Source organism: Oncorhynchus clarkii, chromosome 4 (genome assembly GCF_045791955.1).
Source record: "Oncorhynchus clarkii lewisi isolate Uvic-CL-2024 chromosome 4, UVic_Ocla_1.0, whole genome shotgun sequence".
Taxonomy (NCBI): Eukaryota; Metazoa; Chordata; class Actinopteri; order Salmoniformes; family Salmonidae; genus Oncorhynchus; species Oncorhynchus clarkii.
In genome coordinates this window covers 9147323-9166289 of record NC_092150.1, presented here as the reverse complement: position 1 = coordinate 9166289, position 18967 = coordinate 9147323, and the positions used below count along the sequence as shown (strand labels likewise).

The 18967-nt window shown below is 44.5% G+C and overlaps 1 protein-coding gene across 1 annotated transcript in view; it reads left to right on the top strand.

Moving 5' to 3' along the window:
- LOC139406374 (inositol hexakisphosphate and diphosphoinositol-pentakisphosphate kinase 2-like) overlaps positions 1-18967 on the top strand; it is a 66312-nt gene that overhangs the window by 29579 nt on the left and 17766 nt on the right. Inside the window, exons 14-25 of the mRNA XM_071148908.1 lie at positions 150-235; positions 1869-1994; positions 7172-7293; positions 7487-7669; positions 8216-8357; positions 8770-8993; positions 10542-10669; positions 11808-11922; positions 12195-12302; positions 12396-12512; positions 12707-12844; positions 18098-18197. Of these exons, the coding sequence (XP_071005009.1) occupies positions 150-235; positions 1869-1994; positions 7172-7293; positions 7487-7669; positions 8216-8357; positions 8770-8993; positions 10542-10669; positions 11808-11922; positions 12195-12302; positions 12396-12512; positions 12707-12844; positions 18098-18197 (1589 nt within the window). The remainder of the gene's footprint in view (positions 1-149; positions 236-1868; positions 1995-7171; positions 7294-7486; positions 7670-8215; positions 8358-8769; positions 8994-10541; positions 10670-11807; positions 11923-12194; positions 12303-12395; positions 12513-12706; positions 12845-18097; positions 18198-18967) is intronic.

Genomic DNA, 18967 nt, shown 5'->3' with positions numbered 1-18967 from the left:
AGGGTGGATACCTGTATAATGATAATCTTCATTAAGGGTGGATACCTGTATAATGAGGACTGATCTTCATTAAGGGTGGATACCTGTATAATATTGACTGATCTTCATTAAGGGTGGATACCTGCCCCCTGTGTGCGTGTCTCTTCCAGGTACGGCCATTTCTCAGGCATCAACAGGAAGGTGCAGCTCACCTACCTGCCCAACGGACAGCCCAAAGCCTCCAGTGAGGAAGAAGGTAGGGAGGAGGAGTCGCAGGCATACACCATCTCTGCTCATGTTCATGATTAACTTCTTTCACACACAGTTGAAGTCTGAAATTTACATACACCTTGGCCAAATACACTTAAACAGTTTTTCACAAATCCTTGTACAAATTCCCTGTCTTAGATCCGTTAGGATCACCACTTTATTTTAAGAATGTGAAATGTCAGAATAATAGTAGAGAGAATTATTTATTTCAGCTTTTATTTCTTTAATCACATTCCCAGTGGGTCAGAAGTTTACACTCAATTCATATTTTGTAGCATTGCCTTTAAATTGTTTAACTTGTGTCAAATGTTTTGGGTTGCCTTCCACAAGCTTCCCACAATAAGTTGGGTGAATGTTGGCCCATTCCTCCTGACAGACCTGGTGTAACTAAGTCAGATTTGTAGGCCTTCTTGCTCGCACACGCTTTTTCAGTTTTACCTACACATTTTTTATGGGATTGAGGTCAGGGCTTTGTGGTGTCCACTCCAATACCTTGACATTGTTGTCCTTAAGCCATTTTGCCACAACTTTGGAAGTATGCTTGGGGTCATTGTCCATTTGGAAGACCCATTTGCAACCAAGCTTTAACTTCCTGACTGATGTCTTGAGATGTTGCTTCAATATATCCACATAATTTTCCCCCCTCATGATACCATCTATTTTGTGAAGTGCACCAGTCCCTCCTGCAGCACAGCACCCCCACAACATGATGCTGCCACCCCCATGCTTCATGTTCTATTTTTGTTTCATCAGACCAGAGGACATTTCTCCAAAAAGTACGATCTTTGTCCCTATGTGCAGTTGCAAACCGTAGTCTGGCTTTTTTTATGGCAGTGGCTTCTTCCTTGCTGAGCGGCCTTTCAGGTTATGTCGATATAGGGACTCGTTTTACTGTGGACATAGATACTTTTGTAGCTGTTTCCTCCAGCATCTTCACAAGGTCCTTTGCTGTTGTTCAGCGATTGATTTGCTCTTTCCGCACCAAAGTACGTTAATCTCTAGGAGACAGAACGTGTCTCCTTCCTGGGCGGTATGACGGCTGCGTGGTCCCATGGTGTTTGTACAGATGAACGTGGTACCTTCAGGCGTTTGGAAATTGCTCCCAAGGATGAACCAGACTTGTGGAGGTCTACAATGTTTTTTTCTGAGGTCTTGGCTGATTTCTTTTGATTTTCCCATGATGTCAAGCAAAGAGGCACTGAGTTTGAAGGTACACCTTGAAATACATCCACAGGTACACCTCTAATTGACTCAAATTATGTAAATTAGCCTATCAGAAGCTTCTAAATCCATGACATCATTTTCTGGAATATTCCAATCTGTATATAGGCACAGTCAACTTAGTGTATGTAAAATTCTGACCCACTGGAATTGTGATACAGTGAAATAATCTGTCTGTAAACAATTGTTGGAAAAATTACTTGTGTCAAGCACAAAGTAGATGTCCTAACCAACTTGCCAAAACTATAGTTTGTTAACAAGAAATTTGTGGAGTGGTTGAAAAACGAGTTTTAATGACACCAACCTAAGTGTATGTAAACTTCCGACTTCAACTGTACGTTTAACATGCACATTCTTGGCCTGAAGGAACGAATGCAGTTGTTTTTGTGTGTGTTCAGAGTGTCCAACGGAGGGTCCGTCTCTGCTGCTGGTGTTGAAGTGGGGTGGGGAGCTGACCCCGGCAGGCAGGGTACAGGCTGAGGAGCTGGGCAGGGCCTTCCGCTGCATGTACCCTGGAGGACAAGGTACAGCACTCTACAACTGGACACTCCTACTACCTCTGGTTCCACTCCTCACCTCTACACTATATACTATCTCTGGTTAAACTCCTCACCTCTACACTATATACTACCTCTACACTATATACTACCTCTACACTATATACCACCTCTACACTATATACCACCCCTACACTATATACTACCTCTACACTATATACTACCTCTACACTATATACCACCTCTAAACTATATACCACCCCTACACTATATACCACCTCTACACTATATACTACCTCTACACTATATACCACCTCTACACTATATACCACCTCTACACTATATACCACCTCTACACTATATACCACCTCTACACTATATACCACCTCTACACTATATACCACCCCTACACTATATACTATCTCTGGTTAAACTCCTCACCTCTACACTATATACTACCTCTACACTATATACTACCTCTACACTATATACTACCTCTACACTATATACCACCTCTACACTATATACTACCTCTACACTATATACTACCTCTACACTATATACTACCTCTACACTATATACTACCTCTACACTATATACTACCTCTACACTATATACTACCTCTACACTCCTCTCCACTATATACTACCTCTACACTATATGCTACCGCTACACTATATACTACCTCTACACTATATACTACCTCTACACATTATATAGTACCTCTGGTTACACTCCTCACCTCTACACTATATACTACCTCTACACTATATACTACCTCTACACTATATACTACCTCTACACTATATACTACCTCTACACTCCTCACTATATACTACCTCTACACTCCTCACTATATACTACCTCTACACTCCTCACTATATACTACCTCTACACTCCTCACTATATACTACCTCTACACTCCTCAACCCACACTATATACTACCTCTACACTCCTCACCTCTACACTATATAATACCTCTACACTCCTCACCTCTACACTATATAATACCTCTACACTCCTCACCTCTACACTATATACCACCTCTACACTATATACCACCTCTACACTATATACTACCTCTACACTATATACTACCTCTACACTATATACTACCTCTACACTATATACTACCTCTACACTATATACCACCTCTACACTATATACTACCTCTACACTATATCTACACTATATACCACCTCTACACTATATACTACCTCTACACTCCTCACCTCTACACTATATACCACCTCTACACTATATACCACCTCTACACTATATACCACCTCTACACTATATACCACCTCTACACTATATACCACCTCTACACTATATACCACCTCTACACTATATACCACCTCTACACTATATACCACCTCTACACTATATACCACCTCTACACTATATACCACCTCTACACTATATACCACCTCTACACTATATACCACCTCTACACTATATACTACCTCTACACTATATACTACCTCTACACTATATACCACCTCTACACTATATACTACCTCTACACTATATACTACCTCTACACTATATACCTACACTATATCTACACTATATACCACCTCTACACTATATACCACCTCTACACTATATACCACCTCTACACTATATACCACCTCTACACTATATACCACCCCTACACTATATACTACCTCTACACTATATCTACACTATATACCACCTCTACACTATATACTACCTCTACACTCCTCACCTCTACACTATATACCACCTCTACACTATATACCACCTCTACACTATATACTACCTCTACACTCCTCACCTCTACACTATATACCACCTCTACACTATATACCACCTCTACACTATATACCACCTCTACACTATATACCACCTCTACACTATATACACACTATATACTACCTCTACACTATATACCACCTCTACACTATATACTACCTCTACACTATATACCACCCCTACACTATATACCACCTCTACACTATATCTACACTATATACTACCTCTACACTATATACTACCTCTACACTATATCTACACTATATACTACCTCTACACTATATACCATCTCTACACTATATACTACCTCTACACTATATACCACCCCTACACTATATACCACCTCTACACTATATCTACACTATATACTACCTCTACACTATATACCACCTCTACACTATATACTACCTCTACACTATATACCACCCCTACACTATATACCACCTCTACACTATATCTACACTATATACTACCTCTACACTATATGCTACCTATTCACTATTTGGTCAAACCCAAATGATTTGACATCAAAAGCAGCCCTGGTTTCAATTGAATTCAGTTGAACTACATGTAGATAACGCTGTACAGTGTTTGATAAGAAAACTTCCCTGCCTGTCCATACATACAGTAACACGTTTCTAGAGCCCTGGGCTTGTCTTCATGAGGTCACATGGTCAGGGAGAACTTGGGACATATTGTCATAACGTAAGATCCATGCGTTGAGGTTAATGGGGTATTTTTTTGTACGAGCTCAAATTAGGCATGCGGCTCTAAAGTTGGGATTCGTTCCAACGTCACTTCTGCCCTTCTCATTGCTGAAGGGAAATCACATCTCAAACGAAGACAAACGTCGTCTTGCGTTGACCATGTACTTGAGGAGCTCTCAGTCCTCTTGTTGGACACACCTTTTCTTTCACACACACCTTTCATTTTACACTGTGACCCCCCCCCCCCCACCAACCACCAAAGACACTCAACCATGACGTCACGTTGCAACTGCATTGTAACATACAGGGTGTCATTGAGGCACTTGTTCTAGGTTCAGCGGAAGAGACAGACCCTCAAGACTTCTGAACCGTCTGCCTGCTGCTTTTTTTCCCTCTTCCTTAATCATATGGACATTTTTAGAAGATGCATTGTATTGCCAAGATGATCATTAGTCCAACTCAATTTCTAACAAAAGTTGTGCAATTTTGTTGCACGGGCGTACACAAATGTTTATGTTTATGAGAGAAAAATAGTTGAAGATGCGCATGGAAGACTTGACATTTTATTTATCCTTTATTTAACTAGGCTTTAAGTCCATTAAGAATGGGTCTCCCAATCACGGCCGGTTGTGATACAGCCTGGATTCAAACCAGGGTGTCTGTAGTGCCTCTAGCACTGAGAGGCATTGCCTTAGACCGCTGCGCCACTCGGGAGGATTCATTATGGACGACTATTAAACAACCTGCAGGAGGATTCATCATGGATGACTATTACACAACCTGCAGGAGGATTCATTATGTTAGACTATTACACAACCTGCAGGAGGATTCATTATGGACGACTATTACACAACCTGCAGGAGGATTCATCATGGACGACTATTACACAACCTGCAGGAGGATTCATCATGGATGACTATTACACAACCTGCAGGAGGATTCATTATGTTAGACTATTACACAACCTGCAGGAGGATTCATTATGGACGACTATTACACAACCTGCAGGAGGATTCATCATGGACGACTATTACACAACCTGCAGGAGGATTCATCATGGATGACTATTACACAACCTGCAGGAGGATTCATTATGTTAGACTATTACACAACCTGCAGGAGGATTCATTATGGACGACTATTACACAACCTGCAGGAGGATTCATCATGGACGACTATTACACAACCTGCAGGAGGATTCATTATGGACGACTATTACACAACCTACAGGAGAATTCATCATGGACAACTATTACACAACCTGCAGGAGGATTCATCATGGACAACTATTACACAACCTGCAGGAGGATTCATTATGGACGACTATTACACAACCTGCAGGAGGATTCATCATGGATGACTATTACACAACCTACAGGAGAATTCATCATGGACAACTATTACACAACCTGCAGGAGGATTCATCATGGACAACTATTACACAACCTGCAGGAGGATTCATTATGTTAGACTATTACACAACCTGCAGGATTCATTATGGACGACTATTACACAACCTGCAGGAGGATTCATCATGGATGACTATTACACAACCTGCAGGAGGATCCATTATGGAATTTCCCAGGTCTTTAGTGGTTTATGATTTCAACCTCATTACATGAACCATATTTCATCCCAGGTATGAGATGCGAAGGACTGTTTCCTTTTCAGGCGAACAGAATCCCGAGTGGCGCAGCGGTCTAAGACAGTGCAAGAGGCGTCACTGCAGTCCCTGGTTCGAATCCAGGCTCTATCATATCCGGCCGTGATTGGGTGTCCCATAGGGCGGCGCATAATTTGCCCAGTGTTGGCCGGGGTAGGCTGTCATTGCAAATAAGAATTTGTTCTTAACTGACTTGCCTAGTTAAATTTTAAAAATCCAGTTGACGTCTTTTTGAATCACCAAATAACCAATGTTACCGACCTCATCAACTTTTTGCAGAGTCTGTGCCGTTGCGTAGATGGGTACCCTTTCTTCATGCTTTACCTTCCTCTGTGATGTCCTGTAAGCCGGATGTTCCTTCCTTCTCTGATGTCCTGCAAAAGCCTGATGTTCCTTCCTCTCTGATGTTCCTTCCTCTCTGATGTTCCTTCCTCTCTGATGTTCCTTCCTCTCTGATGTTCCTTCCTCTCTGATGTTCCTTCCTCTGTTCCTTTGTCTGTGATGTTCCTTCCTCTGTGATGTTCCTTCCTCTGTGACGTCCTGCAAGGCTGATGTTCCTTCCTCTGTGATGTCCCTTCCTCTGTGATGTTCCTTCCTCTGTGATGTTCCTTCCTCTGTGACGTCCTGCAAGGCTGATGTTCCTTCCTCTGTGATGTTCCTTCCTCTGTGATGTTCCTTCCTCTGTGATGTTCCTTCGTCTGTGATGTTCCTTCCTTCTCTGATGTCCTGCAAAAGCCTGATGTTCCTTCCTCTCTGATGTTCCTTCCTCTCTGATGTTCCTTCCTCTCTGATGTTCCTTCCTCTCTGATGTTCCTTCCTCTCTGATGTTCCTTCCTCTGTTCCTTCGTCTGTGATGTTCCTTCCTCTGTGATGTTCCTTCCTCTGTGACGTCCTGCAAGGCTGATGTTCCTTCCTCTGTGATGTTCCTTCCTCTGTGATGTTCCTTCCTACTCTGATGTTCCTTCCTCTGTGATGTTCCTTCCTCTGTGATGTTCCTTCCTCTGTGACGTCCTGCAAGGCTGATGTTCCTTCCTCTGTGTGTTTGACTCTGAAGGGGACTACGCTGGTTTTCCTGGCTGTGGTCTGCTCCGTTTACACAGCACCTACCGCCACGACCTGAAGATCTACGCCTCAGACGAAGGCCGTGTTCAGATGACCGCTGCCTCTTTTGCCAAGGTGCGTGCGTATGTCTGTAGATGTTTCAGTATACGTGTACAGTATGCTCACTAGCCTTGTTTCTTTCATTTGTGTTCAGTGTCAATATATCTCCAACCCTGCATATGTCAACCCTTTCTGTGTACAGTACGTGTGAACATATGTGTATATCTCTTAACTGTGTGTGTGTGTGTGTGTGTGTGTGTGTGTGTAGGGTCTGCTGGCTCTGGAGGGGGAGCTGACTCCCATCCTGGTGCAGATGGTGAAGAGTGCCAACATGAACGGCATGCTGGACAGCGACAGCGAGTCTCTGACCGACTGCCAGCAGAGGGTGAAGGTACGGCTCCATGAGATCATGCAGAAAGACCAGGACTTCACTGAGGCCGACTACCAGAAGGTACAGTCAGCAGACCCGTTCACCTAGACCACTACTAACCACCCAATCGGGGTTGAAAAAAAAAACATAGGCAGGAAAGCCCTGTTTAATGGTTAATAACACCTTACTCACTGTGTGCAGGTGTAATTGCTTATGAGTTGTTATAACCATGAATGTGCTTATAATGTCTCATAAGGCATTCAACTAAGAATCATTGAGATATTAAGACGTGTCATTGTTACAAGTTTTACACTGCATCAATGTATTTTACCTGCGTGGCTGAAGTAGAGAAATGGTCAAATTAACCCTCTGTTTCACTGATGGGAGGCTCCATCGTCAATTCCATCAAGTCTTTCAGTATTCTTGAGATTTAAAAACAATGTTTCCCATTCATTCCTTACCGTACAGCCATCAACTGAGCATGACATCTCTGTCAATCTCCAGATAAGAGATCTCGCATTTCATCACTGGTTGTTATGGATACCAACGTTGGCGTTACGCCGTTCCATTAGGTTCTGCACTATTAGTACCACTGTATTAAAATGGGACTGTTACCATGTGTTGCAGCTGGCCCCTACAGGCAGCCCCTCCCTGGTCACCTCTATGAAGACCATAGGGAACCCAGTGAGGACGTGTGACCAGGTCTACACCCTCATCCAAAGCCTCACCTCCCAGATCCGCAGGAGGCTGGAGGACCCCAAATCTGCAGGTCTGTATCTGTAAGCTAAGTCCTGTTCTCAGACCTGCAGCTGTACCTGTAAGCTAAGACCTGTTCTCAGACCTGCAGCTGTACCTGTAAGCTAAGTCCTGTTCTCAGACCTGCAGCTGTACCTGTAAGCTAAGTCCTGTTCTCAGACCTGCAGCTGTACCTGTAAGCTAAGACCTGTTCCCAGACCTGCAGCTGTACCTGTAAGCTAAGACCTGTTCCCAGACCTGCAGCTGTACCTGTAAGCTAAGACCTGTTCCCAGACCTGCAGCTGTACCTGTAAGCTAAGTCCTGTTCCCAGACCTGCAGCTGTACCTGTAAGCTAAGTCCTGTTCCCAGACCTGCAGCTGTACCTGTAAGCTAAGACCTGTTCCCAGACCTGCAGCTGTACCTGTAAGCTAAGTCCTGTTCCCAGACCTGCAGCTGTACCACAGTGAGACCCTGGAGCTGATGCTGCAACGCTGGTCCAAGCTGGAAAGGGACTTCCGGAATAAGAGTGGTCGCTACGACATCAGTAAGATCCCAGACATCTACGACTGTGTGAAGTACGACACGCAGCACAACGCCACGCTGGACCTAGAGGACACACTGGAGCTGTTCAGGCTGTCACGAGCCCTGGCCGACATCGTCATACCTCAGGTGAGGGGAAGACATTATTTATTTATTTATCACACTATAGCTGTAGTGTAGACCGACTGCGGGGACTATATCTGTAGTATAGACTCACTGCGGGGACTATATCTGTAGTGTAGACTCACTGCGGGGACTATATCTGTAGTGTAGACTCACTGCGGGGACTATATCTGTAGTGTAGACTCACTGCGGGGACTATAGCTGTAGTGTAGACTCACTGCGGGGACTATAGCTGTAGTGTAGACTCACTGCGGGGACTATAGCTGTAGTGTAGACTCACTGCGGGGACTATAGCTGTAGTGTAGACTCACTGCGGGGACTATAGCTGTAGTGTAGACTCACTGCGGGGACTATAGCTGTAGTGTAGACTCACTGCGGGGACTATAGCTGTAGTGTAGACCGACTGCGGCGACTATAGCTGTAGTGTAGACTCACTGCGGGGACTATCTCTGTAGTGTAGACTCACTGCGGGGACTATATCTGTAGTGTAGACTCACTGCGGGGACTATAGCTGTAGTGTAGACTCACTGCGGGGACTATAGCTGTAGTGTAGACTCACTGCGGGGACTATAGCTGTAGTGTAGACTCACTGCGGGGACTATAGCTGTAGTGTAGACTCACTGCGGGGACTATAGCTGTAGTGTAGACTCACTGCGGGGACTATAGCTGTAGTGTAGACCGACTGCGGGGACTATAGCTGTAGTGTAGACTCACTGCGGGGACTATAGCTGTAGTGTAGACTCACTGCGGGGACTATAGCTGTAGTGTAGACCTGCTATGGTGGGGACCATGACTTCTGAATGTTTCTATGTCCCTGGTTGGATAGAGAAACGTCAACGTACACAGAGAGGGTGGAGGAAGAGGGGGGATTCTCAGTCCCCTCAGTCTGAGGATGATTCTTGGCTCATCTACCTCCTTTCTTACTCTTTGGCATTCCCTTTTTCAATTCTTAATACCAGCTTACTTTGTTACCCTTTCAAGTGACCTGGCTCCTCATGACTGTTCTGTCTTTTCAAGTACAGTAAACCTGGCTCCTGATGACTGTTCTGTCTTTTCAAGTACAGTAAACCTGGCTCCTGATGACTGTTCTGTCTTTTCAAGTACAGTAAACCTGCCTCCTGATGACTGTTCTGTCTTTTCAAGTACAGTAAACCTGGCTCCTGATGACTGTTCTGTCTTTTCAAGTACAGTAAACCTGGCTCCTGATGACTGTTCTGTCTTTTCAAGTACAGTAAACCTGCCTCCTGATGACTGTTCTGTCTTTTCAAGTACAGTAAACCTGGCTCCTGATGACTGTTCTGTCTTTTCAAGTACAGTAAACCTGGCTCCTGATGACTGTTCTGTCTTTTCAAGTACAGTAAACTTGGCTCCTGATGACTGTTCTGTCTTTTCAAGTACAGTAAACCTGGCTCCTGATGACTGTTCTGTCTTTTCAAGTACAGTAAACCTGGCTCCTGATGACTGTTCTGTCTTTTCAGAAAATGATCAACAGAAGTAAAAACTTAAAACTGTATTTTTTTAACATACCTTTTGAGCATGTTTGTCTCTCTCTAGGAGTATGGCATCAATAAGGCAGAGAAGATGGACATTGCCCAGGCCTACTGCCTTCCCCTGATGAAGAAGATTCAGCTGGACCTGCAGAGGACCCACGAGGACGAGGCCGTCAATAAGCTGCACCCGCTGTGAGTCGCAGTGCCACCTGTATGATGCACTTGTCTCGTTTCTGGAGTCAGTCTCTAATACACTCAGTGCCACTGATCTAGGATCAGTTGTTGTTGTAGGTACACATCACTGTGAGTATGCCTCTGTCCTAGGATCAGTTCTGTGATGATGACATACCACTGGGGCAGAGCGATATCAAATGAATCTGAATTAAGGTTTTAGCGCGATGTTCGAAATGCCTGTATCGCAAGAATCGTGGTTCACATTTATTTTTGGTGTCTTCTTCCGGCCTTCTGACTGTGCTGTGTGCACTGTACACCTTCCCAGACACACACAGACACCAAGCCCCTCCCCCCAGACACCAAGCCCCTCCCCAGACACCACACCAAGCCCCTCCCCCCTGACACTAAGCACCACCTTCTGTTGCTGTGTGCACTGTGAACCTTCCCACTCTTCCACAGACTCCGAGCCCCTGCCACTCACAACAACAAAGAGTGGAAAAGGTCACTACTTGCTCTCTGACAACGAGCAGTTTCAACTCACCATTTTTTTTCCCAACTCTATTTTACTGTAATGGAGAACTTAACCTTTAACGATATCTGTTTCATGTCTCATCTCTCCCAAAATTTACAACAGAACAGACCCTACTAAGAAAAAGTGAAGAAAAAATATATATACTGTATCGTGAATCGGCAATGAGTTAGCCTAAAAATCATATCTCGGTTTTCTCACTATGTCGCCCAGCCCTACATACCACTGACCAGTTCTTAGTAGACCCTGTTACAATGATGGCATACCACTGAGTTGAGCCACTGTCCCAGAACCAGTTCTTAGTAGACCCTGTTACAACGATGGCATACCACTGAGTTGAGCCACTGTCCCAGGACCAGTTCTTAGTAGATCCTGTTACAATGATGGCATACCACTGAGTTGAGCCACTGTCCCAGGACCAGTTCTTAGTAGACCCTGTTACAACGATGGCATACCACTGAGTTGAGCCACTGTCCCAGAACCAGTTCTTAGTAGACCCTGTTACAACGATGGCATACCACTGAGTTGAGCCACTGTCCCAGAACCAGTTAACCCTGCCTTGAAGTGTCTCTCTAGAGCCCCAGTGAGTGATCACCCATTTGCCTTTCATTCCCTCTGGTGTTCCAGGTACTCGCGGGGGGTCATGTCTCCGGGGCGCCACGTCAGGACACGTCTCTATTTCACCAGCGAAAGCCACGTCCACTCACTGCTCAGCATCTTCCGCTACGGCGGATTACTGGACGTAAGTACATTGCTCCCAGATCTGCTTGGCACGACAATGATCATAGGTCAAGGTGTTTGCAAGATGGCACGACCAGATCTGGGATCAGATTTGTTGTTGTAATGTAAAGGAATAGTTCACTGAAAGTACCAATTGTGATTTAGATGTGGTCATGAATATTGCAGACCTGGGTTCACACTATTATTTTGTTTGTTTTGCAGTTGTCTCATATAGGCAGAATGAATCGTCAGGATCCAGATATCTCTGGTTGTAATGTTGTGTGTGTGTGACAGGAAGTGAAGGACCAGCAGTGGAAACAGGCCATGGATTACCTCAGCGCCGTCTCTGAACTCAACTACATGACCCAGATAGTCATCATGCTGTATGAGGATAACAACAAGGTCAGTTAGGTGTCTCTGTCTCTCTCTGCCTGTCTGTGTAGTTTAACATCATTTTTCATGTTTTTTTGGTTTCCGTGTGTTTGTGTTGAACAGGACCCTGGGTCAGAGGAGCGTTTCCACGTGGAGCTCCACTTCAGTCCCGGGGTGAAGGGCTGTGAGGACGAGGAGAACGTCCCTCTGGGCTTTGGCTTCCGCCCAGCCTCCGCTGAGGTGTGTGTCCGTGTGTGTGGTGTGTGTCTGTTTGTGGTGTGTGTCCGTGTGTGTCCGTGTGTGGTGTGTGTGGTGTGTGTCCGTGTGTGGTGTGTGTCCGTGTGTGTGTGGTGTGTGTCCGTGTGTGTGTGGTGTGTCTGTGTGTGTGGTGTGTGTCCACAACCGCCGTTAACGGTCTCTTTGATCCAATCCAGAACCAGGAGAAGCAGACCAACCAAGGCAGTCTGGAGGACCTATCACAGGATGAGACTGACCGGGCCCTGTCGCTCTCTGAGCCAATCAGCATCAAAAGATCCCCCATGAGCCGCAACCGCAAGACTGGCTCCATGGAGGTAGCTGACCAGGGTCACGTCCATGACCCTAGCCCTCTCTCCCACATTCAGTACAGTCCACTTCTGAATCACAGGCATAGCGTGAATCTGTTCAGATATAGACTCTCTGGGATAGACCTGATTTTTCTAAGACGGCTGTTCATAGGTACCAAATAATAATGGAAAAAATTATTTCAGAAAGAGAGCGATTGACCTTGACCGAACGTCTGTTTCCCGTTGCTAAACGTTTTCTGTTGTGTAGCCTGATGAACAACATCCAGGTAACTGTGTGCGCTTTGCAACTCATCTCAGAATACGTAGTCTTTGTACTATGTCCCTATTAGTGATGATTATTCACAGTGGTGGGAAAAGTACGCAATTTGTCCTACTTGAGTAAAAAATAAAGATACCTTGATACAAAATGACAAGTAAAAGTAACGCAGTAAAATACTACTTGAGTACAAGTCTAAAGGTATTTAGTTTTAAATGTACTTAAAGGGAAGGTTCACCCATTTTTTTATGTCATATTGTTTTTGTGCATCTCTGAGTGATGTTCAATCGATCCCCTGGGTCATTTCACGGTTTTCATGTGTATCTGAGTTACTGGCGTTCAAGCAGGTAGAAATCCGTCCGCTTTGACGTAGCACAGTGGTAAAGTCTCTCTCACTACACTGGCAGTTCACTGGAATACAACACTTTTTAGATGGTGAAAACCTCTATCATACATGTCAGATTTCAATTCTGTCCGATGTCATAACTCGGTAGGATGTCTTCTCTCGGATGAGCCGTTGATCATATTTTTGCCATTTTCCTACCTGGAGAAATGTGTAATTTAACCGAGGGTCTAGCACATTTCTGCTATTTGTCTGCCTTTTTAGACCAGGGTGCATTGCATGGTGCCGTGCCAGAGATATTATCCACAGAAGATAGGAATCTAATGAATAAAGGAACATAAAACGCCCCCATCCAGCAGACTGTCGACCAATCGCGTTCACGTTGTCATGCTGCGGTTGCTAAGCTAATCGTAATGCAATCCCTTCTCAAAATCAGTGTATATGTCGAGAAACGTGCCTATTTTTCCTCGCAACTACGCAATGTCACGATTCCAAAACTGTCTGATGCTACAGATCAGGGGCGTAGCCAGATTTCTTTGGGGGGGGGGATAGGCCAATAAAAATGTGGATAGGTATTTTTCTGCTTATTTATTTATTTAATTTGCGACGCACACCATATTATTTTGTAAAACAATGGTTTTATACTAGTGCATAGTACACGGAGCAACCTCGTTAAATATACAAATAAATACCCATCCCAGCATATTAAAATAAGACGGTAACTTCAGACCAGTTGCCAACAACATAAAACTCATCTTCAGACGCACTTTAATCTCGATGGGCAAACAAGCCTATATTTGATGTTACCATTTATACCAGGGCGGGCAGTAGTACTATAAAAAGGTACCTTACCTTTTAGTAGACGTATCAATAAGTCGTGACCTACATCACAAGGTGCAGACGGCGAGGCTTTGAGTTGAATATGGTGATGATGTCATCACAATCCAATGGATCTGTCAGTTGACGCTCTAAAGACAGCAAACTGAAGTGGTTCAGCTGGGCCCTGGTCACTGATGTGTGAAGACGATGTTTTATCCTAGTTGTTGTTGAGAAAAGTCTCTCCACGCTGCATGATGTCATTGGAAGTGTGAGAATGATCCTTAACAGAGAGTTTATATAAGGGAAAATATCATCAGGGCAGCTGTCGAGTACACTCATTATGGAGGAAACGTCACTCTTTCCCATGTTCATTTTGGGACTCAACTGCTGAATAAAAACAGTGAATTCCGCATCCTCACTTTATGTTGCATAATGATCGCATGTGGTCTTCAGCTGCTCTTTAAGGCCGCAGGTTTGGGATTCTTTGGGAAAGGAGGCTGCCGCTTGCATGATCCCATATGGGTCTTCTTGAGATCAACTCAGTAATCTGTCGGTCTAGAATATTGTTCCAAAGTTGCCTCAGGTCACTGTCACTCTTGATGCTGGATGTCTTCCCTAATGAAGTTGTGACTGTCTGCCACTTTTACAGTCAGTTTTCGCTGCCGTGATGTCGTCACATACCAATTACTAATATCATTCTTTTTTTGTGTGTTTTTTGTTAATTTTACCCCGTTTCCTCCCCAATTTTGTGGTATCCAATTGTTTTTAGTAGCTACTGTCTTGTCTCATCGCTACAACTCCCATACGGGCTCGGGAGAGACGAAGGTTGAAAGTAATGCGTCCTCCAATACACAACCCAACCAAGCCGCACTTCTTCTTAACACAGCGCCATCCAACCTTGTGTCGGAGGAAACACCGTGCACCTGGCAACCTTGGTTAGGGCGCACGGCCCGCCACAGGAGTCGCTGGTGCTCGATGAGACAAGGATATCCCTACCGGCCAACCCCTCCCTAACCCGGGCGACGCTAGGCCAATTGTGCGTCGCCCCACGGACCTCCCGGTCACGGCCGGTTACGACAGAGCCTGGGCGCGAACCCAGAGTCTCTGGTGGCACAGCTGGCGCTGCAGTACAGCGCACTAATATCATTCTTAATCATCATCTCTTCAGTTAGCTTGAACTTTATCAAAGTCTCCCCCTGAGTTCTCTGAATGTAGAAAAGCTGCTTTTGAGGATTTCAATTAAACCAATACAGTCCATCACAGATAATGTAGAGCTCGTAAAATCACTAAATGTCAAAACAATTTACTAAATGTGACTAACAGGAATAAAAACGTCTTGTTCTGGATTTGTTGTAAGAGGGCATCGGCTTCTAATTTGGTTCGTCCACAAGCCTCTGAAAATTCTGCAAGAACCTCTAAAAATGACATCTAGTGTTAACAGCACTTTACTCACAGACCCTGACTTTGAACTCCAACGTGGATCTTTCTAGATCGATACATGAGTCTAATGGGGATGCAACTCTTTCTGTACTTCTATGAATCCAGCATGTCTGTGGGATCCACTCATAAATGTGTGTAGCTGATGTATTACTGTGTCCAAAAAAAGGTACTGACACTTTTGCCGCGCTGCACAGAACCAAATTCAAACGGTGGGAGTGGCAATGCACATATACCGCTTGCTTAAATGTTTGCTTTAGTAGGACAGGTACCCCTCCTCTGTTCCCTGATGTAACCGGTGTGAAATGGATAGCTAGTTAGTGGGGTGCGCGCTAATAGTGTTTATCAGTGACGTCACTCGCTCTGAGACATTGAAGTAGTGGTTCCCCTTGCTCTGCAAGAGCGATGGGTAACGATGCTTTGAGGGTGGCTGTTGTCGATTTGTGCAGAGGGTCCCTGGTTCGAGCCCAGGTAGGGGAGAAAAGAGGGACAGAAGCAAAACGGTTACACTGACATGACTGAAGCGCCATCGAAATAAAACCCCACACAGAGTGGGATCCAACTCCAGGGGTTCCAACACTAAGTATTCTCAGAGAGATTCCTTGTGCAGATAAATCAGCGGTTTCATTCAACCCAACAGCTCTTTTCTTTAATCATTCCAGCATGAATGTATTGGACGCACACAGCAATAAGTTCTTGTTTAGATTGATCTTTATATTCATCTGCTAGTTTGGCAAAATACGTGGAAGACGCAGAATGAGCTTCATCTTTTATCCTCCACAGTAACAACGATGCTGCAACTCGTTCTGAATTCCGGGGCTCATAAGCGTGGCATTGCGAGGTAGCTCATTAAGCCTGTTTTGTATTTCTCATACTTTGAGATGAAATTGAAGGTCATACCACCTTGAAGAGAAGCAGCGTGATTTGCCATTTATCATACTTGAAGGGAACGTTGCTAGCTTTGGTTGACAGGCTGGTTCATCAACCGCAGACACATCTGTCGGTGGACCTACTGCAGGTTCTCCCGCAGCATCAAGAACGAGAGGAGACGGTGGGATAGCAAACATGCCTGGCTCAACGTGGCATTGGCAGTAGTGATGGCGATTGTGGTTGTGTCTATCCTGGCGCCACCTGTTAATGTCTCATTCTGGAAGCTATAGGTAGATTGATCCAAATTATTCTCAGGCACACACACCTTTTCCTCCAGATGTCTTTTTTTGAAAACCCCAGTGATGGACATTTTGGTTTGCCATTGTTAGAACTACTAAATTACCGTAGCTGGTGAGTCACTTTGAGTAAACTAGCGCGGTAGAGCGTGCTTATGCGTTATAAAGTTTAGCCACGTGACGTTTTTGATGTAAACCACCAAGTTTTTTCTTAAATGTTACCAACAGTCGGCGCCAACTTGATTGTCGCGGACTATTTTTGTTACATTATAATAAAATGACCCATAGAAAATATATCTCACATGGGTTTCTTTTTTTTAAAATGTAATAAAATAAAACAATTTTATATTGAATAATTTATGTTACATTTTTGTTGGTTAGGCCTGAGATCAAACTGGGCAGGCCTACCCCTGGCTACGCCACTGCTACAGATAGCAAGTTAATTATTTCACATCTCTGAAAAGTGTTGTAATGTTGTACTTCCTGTTGATGAAATGTGTGCTAATGTTGGGTTTTTGTTAGCCTAGCATAGGCAACGTTTCCCTTAAAAATATATCTGCTGTTGCGAATGTTAGACTCCACTCTGAGAGGCACATCCATCTGCAGGTTGAACATGCCGATATTGTAGACTCCTAAATTGATAGTGCAGTTTGTTTAGGCGATTACAGCTAACTAGTATTAATGTGTGTAGCTACGTTTGCTTGCTAGCTAGCTAGCCAGTCAGCCCGTATAGAGCGCATTGCATTGTGGATTTTGTAGTCAACTTGAGATGCAACAGATTTACACAACGATCCATGTTGCAACAAACCGTTTTAGAAAGCCAAAATGAAGCATTTGATCACAAAAATATTGTTCTCAAATATTAGTAGTTTAACACTATAAATGAAAGGAATGAGTGGTTTTGGGTGTATTTTTCCATTGAGTATCAAAAGTAAAATATATAAATGATTTCAAATTCCTTATATTAAGCAAACCAGATGTCACTATTTTCAAGTTTCATTTTATTACCCATAACTACTTTAAATTACTTTTACCTAAGTGCTTCACACCACTGATTATTAATCTCGGGCACAGTAGACTATATGGTCTGTGTACTGTGTCCTTATTAGTGAGGATTAGTCAAGTCATGTTTGTGTTTTTACAAGTTATTCCTGGTTATTTAACTACCTGTCTGACAGTCAGCTGTTTGACTGTCGCTGTCTGTCTCACTGTGACCATGTGTCCCTGTCCCCAACCAGGTCCTCTCCGAGACCTTGCCCACCTCCTCCAAGGGCACCTCCTATCGCCTCTTCCCCTCGTGCTCGTGCCAGTCCCCCGAGATTAAACAGACTGGCCTAGGTGGGTATCTGGTTTCTGTCCCCCTGGACCAACCACTGCTGCCACTGTCATATTTCTTCCCCCTGACATCAACACTATCTCACTGATCTCTCTGGGTTATGTGAACTACCTCACTATCTGTTGGCTCTCGCTCATGTTCTCTCTCTCTCTCGTGTGCTCTCTCTCTCTCTCTCTCTCTCGTGTGCTCTCTCTCTCTCTCTCGTGTGCTCTCTCTCTCTCTCTCGTGTGCTCTCTCTCTCTCTCGTGTGCTCTCTCTCTCTCTCTCTCTCGTGTGCTCTCTCTCTCTCGTGTGTTCTCTCTCTCTCTCTCTCGTGTGTTCTCTCTCTCTCTCTCTCTCTCTCTCGTGTTCTCTCTAGTGTTCTCTCTCTCTCTCTCTCTCGTGTTCTCTCTCTCTCTCTCTCGTGTTCTCTCTCTCTCTCTCTCTCTCGTGTTCTCTCTCTCTCTCTCGTGTTCTCTCTCTCTCTCTCTCTCTCTTGTGTTCTCTCTCTCTCGTGTTCTCTCTCTCTCGTGTTCTCTCTCTCTCGTGTTCTCTCTCTCTCTCGTGTTCTCTCTCTCTCTCTCCGTGTTCTCTCTCTCTCTCTCTCCGTGTTCTCTCTCTCTCTCCGTGTTCTCTCTCTTTCTCTCCGTGTTCTCTCTCTCTCTCGTGTTCTCTCTCTTCCTGATGGCTGCATAGCTGCCATCATTGCGTACAGTATGTAGGTCCAGCAACCAAAGCTCCCAGGCCAGAGTAGCCTAGATTATGTAGGCCAGTGGTTAGAGTAGCCTAGATT